This window comes from Epinephelus lanceolatus, chromosome 23 (genome assembly GCF_041903045.1).
Source record: "Epinephelus lanceolatus isolate andai-2023 chromosome 23, ASM4190304v1, whole genome shotgun sequence".
Taxonomy (NCBI): domain Eukaryota; kingdom Metazoa; phylum Chordata; class Actinopteri; order Perciformes; family Serranidae; genus Epinephelus; species Epinephelus lanceolatus.
Genome location: NC_135756.1, coordinates 34,404,398 through 34,425,684, shown reverse-complemented (window position 1 = coordinate 34,425,684; position 21,287 = coordinate 34,404,398). Strand labels below are relative to the sequence as shown.

Genomic DNA, 21,287 nt, shown 5'->3' with positions numbered 1-21,287 from the left:
GGTTCAGGTCCGGTGACCGTGGAGGCCAGGTCATCTGCCGCAGCACTCCATCACTCTCCTTCTTGGTCAAATAGCCCTTACACAGCCTGGAGGTGTGTTTGGGGTCATTGTCCTGTTGAAAAATAAATGATCGTCCAACTAAACGCAAACTGGATGGGATGGCATGTCGCTGCAGGATGCTGTGGTAGCCATGCTGGTTCAGTGTGCCTTCAATTTTAAATAAATCCCCAACAGTGTCACCAGCAAAACACCCCCACACCATCACACCTCCTCCTCCATGCTTCACAGTGGGAACCAGGCATGTGGAATCCATCCGTTCACCTTTTCTGCGTCTCACAAAGACACGGTGGTTGGAACCAAAGATCTCAAATTTGGACTCATCAGACCAAAGCACAGATTTCCACTGGTCTAATGTCCATTCCTTGTGTTTCTTGGCCCAAACAAATCTCTTCTGCTTGTTGCCTCTCCTTAGCAGTGGTTTCCTAGCAGCTATTTGACCATGAAGGCCTGATTCGCGCAGTCTCCTCTTAACAGTTGTTCTAGAGATGGGTCTGCTGCTAGAACTCTGTGTGGCATTCATCTGGTCTCTGATCTGAGCTGCTGTTAACTTGCAATTTCTGAGTCTGGTGACTCAGATGAACTTATCCTCAGAAGCAGAGGTGACTCTTGGTCTTCCTTTCCTGGGTCGGTCCTCATGTGTGCCAGTTTCATTGTAGCGCTTGATGGTTTTTGCGACTCCACTTGGGGACACATTTAAAGTTTTTGCAATTTTCTGGACTGACTGACCTTCATTTCTTAAAGTAATGATAGCCACTTGTTTTTCTTTAGTTAGCTCATTGGTTCTTGCCATAATATGAATTTTAACAGTTGTCCAATAGGGCTGTCGGCTGTGTATTAACCTGACTTCTGCACAACACAACTGATGGTCCCAACCCCATTGATAAAGCAAGAAATTCCACTAATTAACCCTGATAAGGCACACCTGTGAAGTGGAAACCATTTCAGGTGACTACCTCTTGAAGCTCATCCAGAGAATGCCAAGAGTGTGCAAAGCAGTAATCAGAGCAAAGGGTGGCTATTTTGAAGAAACTAGAATATAAAACATGTTTTCAGTTATTTCACCTTTTTTTGTTAAGTACATAACTCCACATGTGTTCATTCATAGTTTTGATGCCTTCAGTGAGAATCTACAATGTAAATAGTCATGAAAATAAAGAAAACGCATTGAATGAGAAGGTGTGTCCAAATTTTTGGCCTGTACTGTACATACATACATGCATGCATGCATACATTAATCCTTCCATCCATCTGTCTGTCTGTCCGTCCATCCATCGATATGTCCGTCCATCCGTCCGTCCATCCATCCATCCATCCATCCATCCATCCATCCATCCATCCATCCATCCATCCATTAGCAAGTTAAGTGGGGAATTTAGGAGACCCTCTCCTCGGCGACATGTTTAAGCTCCTCCTGGGGGAATCATGAAGCGTTCCCAGGCTAGATGAGACATATGATCCCTCCAGCGTGTTCTGGGTCTATCCCTGGGACCTCCTACCAGTTGGACATGAAACACCCAGGAGGAATCCTGATCAGATGCCCAAACCACTTCTACTGACCCCTATGCTGTGCTGCTACAGTACCAACATACTATTACCAATATATCAAAATGGCAATTTGACCGCAAGAAATGACTAATGTATGTTACAGTTTCTGCAATGCTCATTCAGGCTTTTCAGTTTCACTTTTCAACATTGCAACAACAAGTAAAGTCTTGAAATTGGCCCCTGCTTGCAGTATGACCTTAATGACCAAAAAACAAAGGTGATCCACTATTCTGTGAAAGGCTATTCAGACAATGCAATCAAACTTCACTGAGCACACTGTACATACTAACAGGCCACAGTGTGGGGGCTACTATGCTGTTGGTATTTTTAATAACACTAAATGTGTATTTTGATTATCACAGTGTCTTTACCATATTAACCTCCCTTCACTTGTTGTTGAAAGTAGGGCCGTAACGGTACATGTATTTGTGTCGAACCGTTCGGTACACGACTTTCGGTTCGGCACGACCCTGTACCGAATTATTGGGCGCAGGATATTATTTTATTTTGTTTTATTTTAATTCCGTTTTTGCGAGCCGAACCATTTAAAATATCTCGTTCCCCAACGGACATAATTGAGAGACGGACCAAGTCCGACCGTAAATCTCCGCTTTCACTTTGTGCAGCGCATTCTTGCATTTTGACAACATGGCAAATGAGTCTGACGAACCTGAAGACCCACCCGCAAACCTTAAGTCCTCCATTTGGGAACACTTTGGTTTCAGGGTAAAATACGAAGATGGAAATAAACAAGTTGACAAGACAAAAGCAGTGTACCGACACTGCAGAACAGCGGTCGGGTACGTGCTTGGAAACACGTCTAACATGCTAACGCATCTAAAGCGACACCACCCGAGTTTGAACGTTAACCGGCACGACCAGAAAACGCAATCTGGTGCAAACTACAATATCGTTGTCGTTTAAAAAGAAAGAGCGTTTCCCTGACCATCGCGCTAAAGAAATAATCAACGCCATTGGAGTTGAGTAAAATTGTTTAAGCTGCACTTTAGATATAAGCATGTTTTGTTTACTGCACTTTAACAAAGTGGGAAAGCTAAGTAAGTTCCTAGTAAAACTGAATCTGAGCAGGCTTTAAAGCTGACCAGCTGCACTATACTTTTTATTTTAATTGAGTAAAACTGTTAAAGCAGAAATGTATATTTATATTTTTCATTCAAAAAATGTGTTAAAAAACAGCAGGATTTTATTTTTCACTTTTATATTTCTATTTTCATTCAAACAATGTGAAAAAGCAGGATTTTATATATATTTGTTTCATTCAAAAATTGTGTAAAAAGAGTTAACTGCTGTGGTCGTATGTTTTAATAAGGTTACCAATAAGTAAAAGATATTTAATAGTTGTCTATTTTTTTCATTACTGTACCGAAAAAAAAACAAACCGTGACTTGTGTACCGAGGTACGTACCGAACCATGATTTTTGTGTACCGTTACACCCCTAGTTGAAAGGCAAATAAATCTAAACCGAAGTGGGCACAGCAGCAATATGTTTATGTCCAGAAATAATTTAAAACAGAGAGGAAATACTTAGGGGGAAAGGATGACAGGCCGAGGTCAAGAGGCAGCAGAGAGCTGATGATGATGTTTCCTGGAAAGACTGCATCATACCAAAGAGTGCCGTCCGATTCTAGACTTTTCACCTCAAAGCTGCTTCTCTGGGCCACACAGGGCCTCTCCCCACACAGACAATGGAGCCACTATCCCACAGCTAACACAGGATAAAGGCATGTCTTTGTCCAGGAGCACTGTTGAGTCAACACACATCTACCTCAGCCATGGCACAGGCCTGTGATGACCCACACAAGACCAAGGACACAGGATCATCACAGGCCATCACATCAAACATTTTCTGTCCTATTATCTTTGTACAGACCCAAAACAAAACTGTGCTGCATTTCTGTTTTTTTATTGTTTAATTGTAAGTGAACCAGAGGTTACAGATATTTATACACAAGGAGGAATATACGTTGTAAGATCTCATGTTAACTAGGTCTATAATTGCCATATAGACTTTTTAATGTTGACCTATAACCTTGTCAAAGAATGTGTTTCTGATTTGGTTGTACAGGAGTCTGTCTCCACTTCTGTATGTCTCCTCTATGGCCTGTTGAAGCTGCCTGCCTGTATCTCTGTGAATTTCTCAACCTGATAGCATCAAAACCGTGCAAGATGAAGCAACATGACTTTACAGGTGTTTTGAGGTCTCAACGAAGGCCAACTTCAAACATGAGTGTCGTCCGAGCATTGGCGCCAAAGATGAGTGTGGTCCCAGCAGGGGCGCCAGAAGTAGGGTTTGGGAAGTGGGGAAGGCGCTATAGCTATATTTTGCTTTGCCACCAGAGGCAAATGTTTTATTTGACCCTAAGCTTGCATTAAATGTAAGTGAACAGGAGGAGTATTCACAAGCATCGATTTTGCTCATGTTTTTAAGTTATGATTCAGCAGAAGGTTCAAGTCGTCTAAAAGGTAACTACTCACTGTTCTCCAGCTGGTGTTTTTCTTTACATTTAGGGCTGTCAGAATTGACATGTTAATAGCAATGCGATTAGGGCCCTAACATAAGGCGTTTTTTTTAACCACATTCTGCTATTTTGTCCCTTTGACGCACCCTTACAAACAGCTGCAGTGATGAAAACCAGTTCATTTTCGAATGGATCATTTCACTTTAAAAACTCCCAGATGGCTCAGTTGACAGGTCAAGAGTAATATGCACCTTGTGTCAAATGGATTTAATATAGCACTGAAGTACGCTGACTTTGAGCAACCCCTCCAAGCTGAGCATACATGTGCAGTTAAGCAGGCAAAACACTATTCTGGAGTAAACCAACCACTGCAGATCTGTGTATGAAACCAAATCAAAGAAGCTTACAACAATGCTTGCTAAATGGGTGGCAACTGACTGCAGACCAGTCAACATCATGGAAGACTGGGGTCTGAGGGACGTCCTCAGTTTGGCATGTTGTGACCAGACATATGTCTTGCTGTCAGGGAGAACAATAGTTTCATACATACTGAACCTTGATCAATCACAGAAAGCAAATAAACTGGAACTCCTGAAAAGAGCAAATGCTGCCGAATTAACCACGGATCATTGGACATCAGTGAGTAATCAAAATGATCTCAGAGTAACTGCACACCATATTGTGTATAGTAGTATAGCACTGATTTGAAATGAATAAATTATAAACTGAAGATCACAAAGTAATTTCTTTGCATTCATTTGATTCCCAATCAAGACACTCTGGTAAGAATTGCTTCACCTTGTTAATATGGACTTCAAATCTGTTTTAAAATGCAAAATAATGGAATTTTAATTTTTGCAATTAAAAATGCAATTAATCACAATTACCTTTTGAAAATCAGCAATTAATTGTTATGAAAAAAATTGTATCCTTTGACATTCTCCCTATTGATATATACATCCTCCTGACTTGTATTATATCCATATTTGTGCTGCTTTGTATCTTTTTGCATTTTGCTTTTTTTGCAATCTCTCAAATACGTTTGACATTGGTGCTATATGACCAGACAAAAACAGAGGGAAAGGGCTGTGGTATTCACTTTTGCTCAAGAGGTAGAAAACCTACAATTACCAGAATGAACTGCCGCACACCAATAAACCCTCGTTCTGGTGGTTTGCGTAATGCAAATTAGTCAGTTTTGACAATATGGCGGATGGCTGGTGACAAACAATCGCCTATTAAAGTTAAACGATAAGCTAAAAAGCTAAAACATGTTTCAAAAACGTATCAGGCAAGAAATATGCAACACAGTTAACAGTCTAGGTTTGTTTGATCAGCACTTCTTAGTTTTACTGTTTGATCACAGTTTTTTCAGCCTCCATTTTTACATGACAAGAAACAGTATGGCACCTACTCCCTGCTCTCAAACTCTCAAATTACAGCCAAACAGTGCACTACAATATGTTTCTGAAGACATACTACGTGAGAAATAGGCAATACAGTAACAGCAACTTGGTTTATTTTTGATCAGCACTGCCTAGTTTTACTGTTTAATTGGAGTTTGAGAGAGAGAGAGACGGTTGGCTCTCTCTCTCAATCCTCTACCATACGTATTTAGTGTTTCTCAAAGTCAAAGAATGGTCCTTAAATGTCTGAATTTCAAGGAGGCTACCTCATCGAATCCCACCAAAGGACTGTTTCAATGTCAAGCATCCTTTAAATTCTATCGAGGAGGAGTCCGTCATTTAGAGAATTTTCAAGGATTCATGTGTGTATCCCCAGCAGGCATGCAGTACCCACAATTCTTTGTGCACAATTTGCCGGTGGAGCTTGGCGGGATTCAGATAAATATGGCATTTATAGAGATTATTGTCTCCAGGAGTTTGTATCATACACACATGAAAATAATATTGATAGAAGCCTCATCATTTACACTTTCCAATGTGTTCACTGCCAAATAATATGGATTAAAATAATAAATAAAGTGATTCCGCTATAACAGAAAAGTTTTGAAATGAATCAGTCACAGCTGAGATGGAGCGCTAAGAATCCACCCGTGCCCCACTATTCACCTGATAACGACATGATAATTGCTCTGATTCTTTTGGTTTCAATTGATGTATCTTTCGGGGGATTCGCAGTGAGAATGGCCACAGGACACATTAGAATGTCCTGCAGGTCAAAGCGTCATTCACCTGTTTTAAGGTAAACATATTTCAGCAAATTTCACAGTAGTATGATGAAAAGGTGGCAGGTCAGCTGCCCAGAGCAGTGCAGCTCATCAGATCAGATACGTTATTCATATTGTAGCTGTGTTTGTGGTGATACACGTATCAATCTAGAACACTTTGGAATCACAATGTGATTCTGTGGTGATAAAGGGACGTTTTCCAGCTATTGTCTTTCCTTCACTCTGAAAAGGGATTGTTGTGTGAATACGTCTTTGAAGACCCTTTTACACTCAGTACGTTTACATGCACAGCTTAATCGAGCTATGCTCAAAATTCGATTTTGGCGTCTAATCGGACTTCTGTCCTTGTCCCAGTTTACATGCAACTGAGAAAATCGAATTACTGACGGGAACGTGTCCTCCTCCTCAACACTAGGTGGTGATATGCGTTGTTTCAGCAGGTTAATACGGCCCCCTTTCCGGTTGACCTATTACGTCACTTAATAATAAACAACTGGAGTCAGGCAGCAGACCGGCATTTTCGAACAACAGCAAGATGGATAATCATACAGCTTTGTTCATCTCGTACATAATGTACACGTTACTGATTGTGCAGATAAGGTGCATGCTATCCCTCGTGGTCATGGTGATTTCGAGAGGCAGACAAGAACGCCGTATGCTGTTGGAGGGCTACAACAATAGCATGTCTTGTCTGTTCTGGGATCATACGCCAGCGCGGGGGTTGTGGAGCATGTGCACATGCATTGTCTAGTTTAACTCTGACTAAGGCGTATACATGCCGGAGAAAAAATCGAATTCCAATCGCATTATCTGGGTGTCTTAATCGGAGTTGGAGAACTCCGATATTAGTCGGAGTAACGCGTTTACATGCACTTCAGTTGTCCAGTTGTAGTCGGATTAAGGCAATAATTCGGTTTTTTCAAGTGTCATGTAAACGTACTAACTGACAGATTTTCGGCGAATGTTGGGCTGTTTTGCCGGCAAGCTGCGAGGATTTAGACACACAGAGCCAGATTGGCGAGTTGATCCGAGGTGCCCAGTATTCCGTCTCGTAGGGTAGACATATTGGCGGAACCGTTTTGGTTTAAAAAGAACGAGGCACCCTTCCACCACGGGAGGGGCTGTTGATGACTTGTGGGAGGAGCTGTTGATGACGCCGCATGTGCGAGCCACTGACTTTGAGAAGCACCAATTGTGTCCATGGTGGCGGGAATACAAAAATGCAAATCTGTAGGTGGAGCAACAGCCCTAGAGATGAGCAGGGATATCTGGACCCCTTTAAGGAAATGGCTGTGCATGAATCCAGACTGCAGTTTGTTCTGCTCTGTCCAAGTAACTGTTGGCTATGAGATGCCAACATTTCTTCCCTTGTACTTATAAAAGCTGCTATTTTGATGTTGTTCCCTGTAGTTGGGTGGAATTGCATTTCAAAAACTACTAGAATGCATTAGTTTGCTTACTGGAAGACAAAGGCTTGCGTTTTCAGATTCTACGATTATTTAGTGCAACTGGGGGTCAAATGAACTAAGGAAGAAAACACTACAGTGATTAAAAAAAAAAAACCTTCACTCAGTCAAATTGAAGAGAACGGTGGAAGTGACAGGAAAGAGAGAAGGGGATTAACTCACCCAGGGGGTCGGCCTTGCCATCCTTGTCGGGGACTGTGAACACACCAACCACCTTGTGACCCTGCTTCCTCAGGTTGCTGTACACCTCCTGGCCAAACACGCTCTGGCCAATTATAGCTAGTTTCAGCTTATTCTGGTAATAATTCTGTAACGAGAGCAAACACATTACTTTTGGTTTCCTCTGGTGTAAATCTGCAGTACTGGAAATGCTGGAGATTCTTTTCTGCAATTTGTCTCATTTAAGCTACAGTGCTCTGATATTTGTGTGTGTACATAGACCTCTTCCTCAGGAGGAGAGGATTTTCAACATTCTTTCCTCACCTCGTTGGGTCAGATGTTATGCAACTGCCGACAGAAAACACAATGCAGAGCCAGTCCTAACAGCAGGCAACTGCAGGAGCCACTAGGGGACCAGAGGGGCCCACATGACACAACTCTTAAAGGACCACTCCAGAAATATTGGGAAATAGTCAATTGAACAAAAAAGAAACAAAAGACACATTCTGTATCTGATACTATAAGAGGATATTCTGATTTTAAGATCAATGTATGGTTTAAGTCCAAAAAAACACTCCCACATTTCTTAGAATGCATCAAATGGGTTGGATGAGGTATTTATTCATGGTCAGTGAATAACACACAACAGTATTCAGTCAGCAAGCCCCCACTTTGGAGAAGCAGGCTGGAATCAACACAGAAGCCAAGCAATTTACTGCAGTGGACGTGTTAGCAGCGAAACATATTTTAACCACCTAAAAAAAGTCCCATCTAAAACAAATAAATATTAGTTTAAGTGTGTACGCTATGTTTAGAGTATTTTCGCTTCTTTAACTTTCTGTCAGACAGCAATTTCTGACAGGGAAGTGAAAGCTGTTATATTGCTCTCTTCAAAGCCAGACTCCATTGGGAAAAACAGTGCTTTAACATTGCTGAACGCAGGAGCTGCTGATGTACCGCTGCCTTGATCAGTTAGTTGGAGTTATTGTGTGTTTAAGTGGGTTAGTTTGTTATTCACCAAAGTCACAGCAGATCCTGTGTTCAGTGAGCCAAAACTACTGTTTTAGTCAATGAAGTCTGGTGGCTTTGAGGAGAGCATAGATAGGGAATTGAAGTGGGGAATTAATGGTCAATCACTATCTGACAGAAAGGTTGATTAATGAATAAACTCTTAATATAGCATACACTTAAGCAGTTCCAGATTTGTTTTGGTGAGCCTTTTTTAGGTGGTGAAATACATTTTGCTGCTGGCCCCCATCCACAGCAGTACATTGCTGTGCTTCCATGGTGGTACTCCTGCCTGCTGGGGGGTGCTCCCGACTGCCACCTACTCTATGTATTACTCTACTACTCTACCCCACTTCAAAAAATCTGAACTGTCCCTTAAGTCATGTCACACCTCCACTGATTCATTACAGACTACTTTTCAGATCAATAGAATTAACACCTGCTAAGTTACTGCAAATGACAACGCCACTGGCTACAAAGATTATCAGTCTTACTGACTATTCATTTATTTAAAACCTTAAGTAACACTGGGGTTACAACAATTATTTTTTATAACTGATCATTAAGCATTTTTGAATACATCAACTAATTGTTTGGTCACCAAAATGTCAAAAATACATAGTCAGATTTCTTGTTGTATTCAACCAGCAGTCCGAACCCCAAAGTTATGGGTTCTTATGTAGTACATGTTTTTATGCAATTAACAAAGACTGAAATCAGAGACAAGCGGCCAATTCACATTTGAGAAATTCCAAACACTGAAAGGTTCATATGCTTTATAAGTAAACATCTGATAAACTAATAGAATAGTTGGTAATCAATTTTCTTATCTTAATATCAACAAACTGATTGATTTGTCAGAGGTATGTAAAAAAAAAAAATGTGTAAAAAGCAGGACTGGAAAGATTTAAGGGTGGGATGCAGGGGGCCACATGCTTGCCTTTCGCAGGGCCCCCAAATAACCCAGCCCCTGGCCTAACTATCATTAATGTTCCTGTTTGTTAAAGCCAGCTCCGAGAGAAGCTATTGGCTGACAGAGAGCACAACCCCTAATCCAGAGGGAGAAGTTCAGCTGCCCCCCTCCTCTCTGACTGTAACAGCACATGTGAGACGGAAGGAGGTCTCAGGTTTCCCCTGCTTTAGTGAAGGGTCCTGTCAAAGGCACGAGGCGCCGTCTCAGATTTTAAGATTGCGTTTAGCAACGTGCTGATGCATTTAAAGCCACGTATTCCAAGCAACTTCCTACAGTAACACAGCTCCAGAAGCACTGAGAAAATTACAGTGCAAAACGCCCCTAATAAAAATGCATGGATGGCTGGATTGTCCACATCCTGCTTTCCTGAGGGGTTCTTGCAACCCTGCAGGCTCGAAACTACAGTAAGCCGCTGACGGGCTACAGTGTGGAGCTCATATGCTGATGCAACTCCTCCAGATCTTGTACAGGAGCGTAAAGAGACTGAGAAAGAGGGGGAGATAGGGGGTAGACAGTAACGTGGCAAACTGGCACGGATACACCATCGTTTGCTCTGTTTGTTGCGAATATGGAAGCAGAGTGACTTATGGAGACCTGGATATTAACTGTGATAGACTGATGGGTGACCAGAGTCAAGCCAGGCTCAGTCCTCCTCATGCCACAATGAGCTTCGATGCGTGCAGTATGTTTCATCAATGCAACAAAGTATTAAAGGCACTATTCAATCTCTGGTGCAGCAAAAGCAATGTTACTTACGGACGAAGTGGAGAATTTCCTTAAGACTTGACTCGCCGTCCACAACATAATGGCGGTGTTTATGTATAAAAAATGTATGAAAAATAAAAATGGATCCAAATGCTGCAGAATTTGTCCGACCTGCTGCTGAAGTATGAGCGCTGCTGGCCGTACACACACACCTGCCTCTGTGTGTGACTGTATGAGTCAGAGGAGTGGCCGTGGTATGGGCTCGTCACAGCCAGCTTATACTCGACAGCAGCAGACACAGTACGTGCTGCTTGACACCGTACGTGCGCGGTCACGCGGTGCATACTACCCCTTCGACCGCGCGGTCACGCGTGGGAATTCATAAAATTCTCAAGGCCACACTGACTGTCGATAGTTTAATTGCAGTTTATACATGATATAATATGTTACTGTGGGAATGCAAATAGATTGACTTATTTATGTGTTTATATTGTGAAATGTTTTATCCACAAGCTAAAACTAAGATGAACTTAAAGACATAGCCAAATAGAAAAAAATGTATATTCAAAATAGTTTACAACATCTCTGTAGGCAGAAATGTATTAAGCTAATATTCATGTTTCTAGCATATACCTATTAGGCATTTAAGGGTAGTTGATAGCCATTAGCCATTGTTTGCTAACAGTAGCTAACCTAAGTTGCTAAAATGCTAACAAATGACTATAGAGTGGTACAGTACTGAGTCCTTAAAGTCCTGGATTTGAGTTAGCATGATAGCACTCCTGAGGCCTGTACTATGAGGCCAGTATAACTTACCCAGACTATCTTTTCGTTAGCTGGCCTGACTAGTGGCTGTCTAAATAACTACAAATCTGGTTATCCACTACTTAAGTCAGTTTTGGGTTTTCCTATCCAGCCACAAGCCTATTTACGGGAAAGAGGCGGGGGTGTTATGAGTGACATCATCAGAACCATGAATGAAGTAGGTTGCTTCATATCATATAAAACGGTACCTGAGGCACCTGGGACAGCGAGACAGTAAAATATCAAGGGCATGGGATGTAAATGATACACTGTTATCTTCTGATAGAAAATTATATTGAAAGTACTATCCAAAAATTCACTGTTGGCCAAAACTCAAATTACGTGTAGGTATCACTAGGCTATATGTGACATTAGTAAAGAGTATTTTTTTGCTATTTAGTTGGAAGATAATAAAACTACTCTGAATATGTTACATATGACACTTAAAAGTAATGTAAGATTGTTTCTGCTGCTGAAGTAAAGGGTGGAAAAGTAGGTCTATCTGACTCAAGTGTTGCATTTATAATAACAGGAGCAAATTAACAGCATGTGGATTATTTTACTAATAAAATATTATCTTTTTTTCTTTGTTCTCATCACAGATGTATCTTATGTTATTTTGAGCTGCACTGATGGAATCAAAGTGTATTGTAGCAACACTTTAACTGCTGACTAAGATAAACTATGCATAAGTTAAAAATCCTGCTAAAATCATGTGTTCAGTGTAAATGATGTCTCCATTTGTTAGAGGCTCTGTTTTAAAACCAGTGGAAATAGAGCCTTGGAACAAATGATTCTACTGACCTATAACATATACGCAACTCTTTTTTACCTGAGACTGGACTTTCATTAACCTGCTCCGGAGCAGGTTAGCTAATCAGTTTAAATGGTGATTTATCCTGGTGAAAAGAGAATCAGCTTCATAGTACTGAAAACCCAGAGTTAACCCCTAAGTTACCTCACTAACTCCAAATCCTGCTTCGTAGTACAGGCCTCAGGTTCCCTCCTCTCAAAGTCCATGGGTGTTTTGAATGATCATTTGGTACCGATGCCTGAAATTAGATCTGTGGTCAACCCAAGCTTAAGAGACTTTATTGTTTGGTTTCACGACATAAAATATGTCAGTAAAATATCCCTCTTGTGCATTTTGAAACTTTCTGGTGTCCTTAAAAAGGCAGTTGTTAACAAGTGACTAAATGTGCCTACAAGACTTCATCAGGCCGAACTGAGTTTACAGCGTTGTTCTGGTAATGTTTGTTCATGTAACCGTAGTTTGTTTATAGCATGACATTAGCTTTTTACCTCTGCTGCTTGCATTTAGGCTTCAAAAATCATAAAAAATGGTGTTCATTTGTGAATATTATCAAATGTGTAAGTATCATAAATGTTTGTTTGCCACTGCAATAATCCAAAAGGCTTTTTGATGAAGGAACCAGGGCAATGCTAACTTCTGCATCAGCCTACAGAAGCTAAACAAAGTTGAAAAATGCTAACAAATGACAGTCTACTGTTGTCTATTGTTGTGTTTTCATTACCTTAGAACGAGCTGTTTATATCGACATAGGGAGTGGGTCCTTATTTATGGAGATTGCCACGTTACACCGTCATGTTTCTACAGTAGCACAGAACAGATAAACCAGACACTGGTTTCAGATAGGGCCATGCATGTTTTTGCACCAGCCACCACAGTTAGAAGCTCCTCAATGACGAGCAGCGTAGGAAAAACCCATTTGTTTATGTGAACCTGCTTTATTCATAAATAATGATCTGGTCTATTTGTTTTGGAGAGGAGGAGACTTCTGTGAATAATAGGGCCTTAGGTAAAAACCTCCTGAATGTTTGAATCTTTAGTAATAACAGAAAAAGGGTGAACACACATTAGCAGATGCCAGACTAACAGCTGACTCCAACATGCCAAACAGCATCGGAATTTTGCGGATAATTCAGCTAACAGCTAAAATCTCCTGAACATCTGGATCACACAATAAAAACTTCCTGATCAATGTACACTGAGGGATTTCTAACTGGGAGAAGTTCCAGCTGGTTGCAATCTGCAAACCTCTCCACACGACACCGCTAAATGTCCTTAGTTTTTACACACTTAACCATTGTTCCAGTGCGTATTTCTGTAGTCTTTATGAAGCTTCAGTATTTGACAGCCAGTACAAAATAAAAGAAAACAAAAGCCATGTGGGTAAGATAATATACATGAGCCATTAATCGTAGGCAGTGCACAAAGTTTAAAGATTAAAGGTCGACTATTATGCTAAACACCTGGCTGAATAGATAGCCTAACTAACATGGAGCACAAACACCCAGACTCCCTGCTCATTGTTCTTGGGGACTTTAACAGAGAGAACTTGAGCCACAAACCTCCAAAATCCAGACAGTACATTAAGTACATCACCAGTGGTAAGAACATACTGGACCATTGCTGTAAAATATAAAAATAAGATGCCTCTTACTCTGACCCCCATGCGGCTTTAGGACTCTCTGATTAGTGTCTTGTTCATATTCTTACAATAAGATACGATATACTTTATTGTCCCACTAAGGGAAATTTGTCTTGGACTCCGCAACTGCGCCATAAATGCCTTGACAGCCACAATGACAACAAACAATACATCAAAAGCCATACCATCCCAACAACAATTACATAACAGTATTGCACATATCCCATAACATTACACATAACACATACATATGCCATACATACATAAAACATGCTAAAAGATCACCATAATAAAAGCACTATAAAAATTATTGCACAATCTTCGGCCTCAAGCAGAATTGTTTAAGAGTTTGATGGAGGTTGGAACAAATTAATTATTAAAACAGTTCTTCAGACTTATAGGCAGAAAGTAAAATCAGCAGGTGGTCAGGACTGTGAGGAGACAGACCAACAAGGCAAAGCTGGAGCTAAAGGCCTACTTTAACTGCACTGATTGGAGTGTTTTTGAAGCTGAAACTTCAGACATGGACCTGACACTGTGATGTCTCACATCAGTTTCTCTGAGGATACCTGTTAAAACCTTCTGCACAAACAGCAACAGTTAATCCTGGTTTAAAGCTAAACTCAGGGGGCTTCGTCAAGCCAAGGAGGATACCCACAGAAGTGAATACAGTATTCTGCACCAATGCAAGAACACACCGATGAAGGAGATCGGAGTAGCAAAGAGGAGCTATACCGAAACAGGAGACGACCCCCCTACACTGTGGAGAATCATCAACTGACTGATGACCTGAAGGTGTTTTACTGCAGGTTTGACAAGCCTTGATTCACACCCCTCACCAGCTCCAACTCAGACATTACACAACCAACTGCCCCTCACCCCACCTGGTCCCAGGAACCGAGTGGGGGATGTGTCCGCTCTTTCAGAGACAGAAGATAAGGAAGGCATCAGGCCCAGATGGTAAGTCTGTGCTGATCAGCTGGCTTCCATCGTCACATAGATCTTCAACAGATCACCGAAGCTGTGTGAAGTCCCCTACTGTTTCAAACACTCAACTATTATCCTGTTCTCCAAGAACTGGATTACATGACAACAGGCCTTTTGCCCTGATGTGTTTGGTCATGAAATTCTTTGACAGACAGGTGTTAGCCATCCTAAAGGACATCAAAGGACCCCCTCCTGTAAGTGGATGATGAAATCAAGAAGAGACTGCAGTGCATCTTGCATTTCAACTCCCCAAGGACATATGCAAGGACCCTGTTTGTGGACTTCATCTCGGCATTCAACACCATCATCTCTCACCAAGCTTACTGTGCTAGCCCTCACCTGTCAGTGGATCACAAACTTCCTGGTGGATTGGAGGGATGTGTGCTCTCTCCACTACTCTTCTCCCTCTACAGTCTCTCTGTCAGTCTGACATCATGCATTACGGACTACATAAACTTCTGTGTGGAAAGCACCGTACCAACCAGGACTGTACACAGCTTCTCCAACACCAAACCCTGGATTACTCCAGACATAAAAGCTCTCCTGAAGGAGAAGCGGAGAGTTTTTAACTCTGGAACTAAGGAGGAGCTGAAGGCTGTGCAGAAGGAGCTACGGAGAAACATCAGGCGGGGAAAGGAAGAATATAAAAAGAAGATGGAGGAACAGCTGCAGCAGAGAGACGTCAGTGGAGTCTGGAGAGGTCTGAAAACCATCTCAGGACACAAACAACCACACTCCCAGGCCAGAGGCAACCAGAAGTGGGTGAATGATCTGAATCTGTTCTTCAATAGATTTGATCAGTCTGCCCCGCCCCTGGCCCAGACATCACGGCTGCAATCCCCCGCATCCTCACCTTCACCTTCCCCCCCACCTACACTCCTGGCACACTGCTTCTACACCTCCCCCACCCCCACTCCCCCCCGACATCTCACCACCCCCCACTCCCCCCCCCCACCTCATCACCTCCACTCCCCAGCACACAGCCCCCCTGCTCCAGCTTGTCCTTCACTACCTGTCAGGTGAGAGATCAGCTGAGGAGGATAAAGACGAGGAAGGTTGCAGGTCCAGACGGCATCAGCTCCAGGCTCCTGAAGCCCTGCGCAGACCAACTGTGCAGGATAGCTGAAACCATCTTCAACCTGAGCCTGAGGCTGGGGAGAGTACCACAGCTGTGGAAGACATCCTGCGTGGTACCTGTGCCCAAGAATTTGCACCCCAAGGACTTTAGTAGCTTCAGGCATTAACATCACACCTCATGAAGACCCTGGAGGGGCTGGTTCTGTCTCGTCTCCGCCCCGCAGTAGGCCCTTCAATGGACCCGCTGCAGTTTGCCTACCAGCCTGGCACTAGGGTGGACAACGCCGTCATCTTCCTCCTGCATAGAGCTCTTTCTCACCTGGAGAAGCCCGGAAGCTCTGCGAGAATCATGTTCTTTGATTTCTCCAGTGCTTTCAACACCATACAGCCTGCCCTTCTGAGGTACAAACTGGAGCACATAGGGGTGGCTAATCAGCTCACATCCTGGATCCTGGACTACCTCACGGACCAGCCGCAGTATGTCAGGACCCAGGATTGTGGTATCGGACTTGGTTGTCTGTAGTACGGGGGCCCCGCAGGGGACGGTGCTGGCACTGTTCCTCTTCACCCTCTACACTGCAGACTTTTCATACAACACCCGCACCTGTCATCTGCAGAAGTTCTCTGACGACTCTGCCATAGTTGGCCTCATTACAGATGGGGACGACAGGGAGTACAGAGAACTGAACCAGGACTTTGTGGACTGGTGCCTGAGGAACCACCTTCAGATCAACGCAGGGAAAACCAAAGAACTAGTGGTAGATTTCCGCAGGCGCAGACTCCTCCCCCCAACACTGGTGAACATCCAGGGAAAGGACATTGACCTGGGTCAAGTACCTGGGTGTTCATCTTAACAATAAACTGGACTGGACTAATCACATAACAGCACTATACAGGAACCATGGACACTTTACTGACACTATGGACACTTTATAAACACCACAGCTGTTTGCTGTTTTCTGCACATACAATCACTTGCACTAGATGTGCTCTCTTTAATTCACTGCTCATTATTATCCACTTGTCATTATTATTATTATTATTATTATTATTATTGTTATTATTATTATTTTTATCGCCATTTCTTGTATTTCTGTACTTTATTTTGCATGCCTAGTTTTTAAGTTGTTTAAGTTTAAATTTTGAAATTTTGAAATTTTTAATCTGACTCTTTCTCCTTGACTGCTGTAACACTGGAATTTCTCAGTTGTGGGATCAATAAAGGTGTATCTTATCTTATCTTATCTTATCTTATCTTATCTTATCTTATACCAATAACTACACCTCAGGATAACCGTCTCTTATATTCCTGAAATTTGCAGGCGTCGCAACAGTCAGTGGCCTAATCTGGGACAGTGACCAGTCTACATACAGATGTGAGGTTGAACAGTTGGTTTTCTGGTGTGGTCAGAGCAGCCTGGAGCTGAACACATTCAAAAACTGTTGAGATGACAGGAATTTCAGGAGGAGACCCCAACACAGCCCCCTATCACCAATCTGAACAACACTGTGACATCCAGCATTGACACCATCAGGAGCAAAGTCTAGCAGAGGATGTACTTTTTTGCGCCATCTCAGGAAGTTCAATCTGCCTCAGGAGCTGCTGATCCAACTTTACACCACAGTCATCCAGTCTGTTCTCTGCACATTTATCACTGTGTGGTTTAGATCAGCCACCAAACAGGAAAGAAAACAATTACAACAGACAGTCAGGACTGCAGAAAGAACTACTGGTGCCAGCCTGCCCTCAATCCAGGAATTATACATCTCCAGAGTCAAGAAACAGGCAGGAAACCTCACTACAGACCATCATACCCTGGACACACCCTGAGAGGAATGAGCACCAACTAAACTAGCATCCTGCTAACTATTGAACAGGCGTTCGAAATTAAACTAGGTGACCTCCATGCCACATTAGCTTCCAACGAATGCCATTTAACCAAAAGGTTCTTTTTCTACGTGCTCATCTGACAGAACAGAGGACTCTGGTGAGAGAAGGAGCAAAGGCGTGTGCCATATGATTATTAAGGACTGGTGTGACAGTGGAAATGTGAGCTGTTGTCCTGTTCCTGCTGTGGATCATCGTTATATGCTGTGCAGGTTGCCCCTGCCCTCCCCTGTTTGGGAGAATTGGCCAAGTGGCTGTCTTGTTGAGGCCAGGATGTGTGGATAGTTAAATCATTCTACAAGCAGAAACAATGGATTACGAGAATCAAATCAAATATGAAACTGTCATGTCCACCTACCTCATGTATATAGAGCAACCTGTCAAATTAATCTTCCAGCACCCTTTGCAGTCTGCGTTATCACACTGTCAGGCTATTTGCAAAGTTCATTGTGTCTTGTATGGATAGTTTAACATACATATTTATGTCTGTACATAGAAAAATGTTTAAGTTTACCTTTGTTGCCCTTGTGATTAGCTGTATGTTTATTTCTGTGTTTGTACATCCAGAACAATGGAAAATTCCACGAATGTGTTCACATACTCGGCTAAAAACGCTTATTCTGAAAATAGTCAGAACATTTAAAATACACTGTGTCCTTCTGCACCACATACAGTTTTTCTCATGGAAAATATGGACTTGATAAACAGGGCCACTTTTATTTATGAGAATATAAAAATTGTCAACTGATCAACCAACTAGCCAATGGTTGGCAACAGTCGCAAAACATAGTAGCCAAGTTGCTAACACAAGACAACCCAGCAAGGTAATAATTAGAATTAATATTCGGGGGACCTCATCATCCCCAATATTCCAGTATGCTCAAAATGTTATTTTTATTGAGGCTAATAAGAAACAGTTCTTAATTTATATGAGCCAACTCTCACTCTATATTCCAACAAATGGTTTAACATTAACCTGTAACCTTTCTGTAGCTGTTTGATTGCCAGTGCCAAGGATCAAGGACCATGCGAGTAAAAAGGTAATGTCTAAATCAACCATTTATAATACGAAGTGTACAATAATTAACCACAAAGTATGCTGGCACTGTCCTGCACCAATCTTTACTTTGTAATTCTAAAGAGCTATGGTTGACTTGGTCTTAGATATCATGTTGGCAAATGGTTTGAAAGGTACACGGTGGCCTCCTGCAGCATCAACACTTTTTTCCAGGGTAAAGATAAATTTCTGAGTAGTTTTATTCCATTTTCACTACGCTTGCCTTCACAGGATCCACCTGCTGTACACCTGCTCAGACTCCCACACAGCACAAGCCCTGATCAAACACATATCTTGCACCATCCACACTCAACTGCCCTGCACAGGTTCCTGTGGAGCAAAGGTTCAATCAGTCAGCTCGCAACCTGTAGACACACACACACACACACATTCATGCCATCTAGAAATGGAAATTTTTCCATCAGCTTAGACTGTACCCTGTGAACCTGGCAACTTTCTGGCAAATACTGTTGCATTTATTCCTCCAATTTGATTTTCCTCTAAGGTACTGTAATAAAACTATTCATAAATCAAATTATAACATTCCTGTACTGTCGCAAAACTGCTTTGCTGACTGCTAAAAATTAAAGTTCCTCACTTTTATATCAGATGAAAGGTATGTAGTCCAACCTGTCATACACCTAATCAAAGTCAGTCCTAAACCAGAATTACTGCCTCACAGTTGTATACTTCCACAAACCAGTCAAGTTACATGTACAATTTACATCCATTTAAGATCTATACAATCAGCAGATTTTAATGGTGGGCACCCAAGATTAGAGTCACCTTTTCAGTATCTGACCGAACATCTCCCCTTCTGTTCCTGAGATATGGCATTGAATAACAGCCAGAAAAGTGTTTTTTTGCAGAATATTATGCTGTCACAGTGAAGTTGACCTTTGACCCTTTCGATATAAGTAATCACTTAATTATTTTATTGTACTCAACATTTCTGTGAAATTTTGTCACTTAGCATCCTAATTCTTGAGTTATGGCCAAAAACTTGTTTTCTGAGGTCGCAGTGACCATGACTTTTGACCTTCAACCATTACATTCTAATCAGTTCCTTCTTGAGTCCAAGTGGCCGTTTGCACCAAATTTGAGGAAACTCCCTTGAGGCCATCTTAAGATATTTTATTCACGAGAATGAGACAGGTGCAAGGTCACAGTGACCTTGACCTTTGAACACCAAATTCTAATCAGGTCATCTTTGACTCAAAGTGGATGTTTGTACAAAATTTAAGAAATTCCCTCAAGGTGTTCTTGAGATAGTGTGTTCACAAGAATGAGACTGATGCAAGGTCACAATGACTTTGTCCTTTGACCATCAAAATCCAATCAGTTCACCACTGAGACCAAGTGGACATTTATGCCAAATTTGAAGAAGTCCCCTCAGGCATTCTTGAAATACCTCAACCTGAAAACATAATGCCTCCGGCCATGGCTATTGCTGGTGCAGAGGCATAAAAATACATGATAATGAATACTTAAAGGAAAAATAGCTCACTTTAAAGGCAAGAAACATGAAACACTAACAGAAATCAAATGAAGCATAGTGCCCAAGATCAAGAACCTGCATTTCGTCATTTTTTCCACCTCAATGTGTATTTCAGAAATCACAAAGGATCCAAAGGCAAACCAGGGGAGCAGCTGTGATTTATTTGTGAATATCTTCAACATCAAAAAGAGGACTAACAGTAAGAGCACTGGTGGTGGATGTTGCTCCGGGGGTGGGGTAGGGTGGGGTGGGTGGGGGGGGGGGGGGGGGGGGGTCAAGAGATCAATCTTCCGTTTTTCACGTCAACGTTCAACAAACTACTTTGGCACGAGAGTCGCGTCCCTCCCAACAGCGCTGCTTGGTTTAAAAAGTGCTGGTTTGTCTCAGCCCATCCCCTTGCTGCTACTGCAATCATTCAATAACACAGTAACACTTAACAAAACTCATCAGGTCAGAAAAGTGTGTGATGTACTGTCAAACAAAATCATTAACAAATGGTGCTCCTGGAAGAGGAGCAGTCCTGGAAGGCAAAAAGGGAACATGCCCAAAATCTCTTTTATCATTCTGGAAAATAATTTACTTTGTGTCACCACAGGAAACACAGTGGGTGAAATCACTGGTAGATGACTTTCCACACGCACAGTGCCAGTGCTGGAGCATTCAAAGCAAGAAGAGAGAAACAATGGCTAAGATTAAAAAACAAAACCATAATTCTGTGATTGAATGAAGAGAATAAGCGCTGACATGTTGGAATTTGTAAGATATTTTCATTTTTGCCCAAGTTGTTGACATGTCTTCATGATGCCGCTAAGGAAACCTTATACCTAGTTACTGTACTCAAGCCCATTCAGTTTGTACTGTAAACAGTTTCACTAGTTTTCTGGCCCAGCACTGGCACCTCGTTGTTTCAAAGTCTTGACTGGTGAATATTAAAA

At 42.0% G+C, this 21,287-nt stretch overlaps 1 protein-coding gene across 1 annotated transcript in view; it reads right to left on the bottom strand.

Annotated features, from left to right (window-relative positions):
• The window catches only part of aldh1l2 (aldehyde dehydrogenase 1 family, member L2), a 67,796-nt gene extending 56,948 nt beyond the window's left edge, over window positions 1-10,848 (bottom strand). The window contains exons 1-2 of the mRNA XM_033614698.2: window positions 10,640-10,848; window positions 7,906-8,050 (exon numbers count right to left, since the gene is read on the bottom strand). Of these exons, the coding sequence (XP_033470589.1) occupies window positions 7,906-8,050; window positions 10,640-10,687 (193 nt within the window). The 5' untranslated portion in view covers window positions 10,688-10,848. The remainder of the gene's footprint in view (window positions 1-7,905; window positions 8,051-10,639) is intronic.
• Between the last annotated feature and the right edge of the window lie 10,439 nt (window positions 10,849-21,287).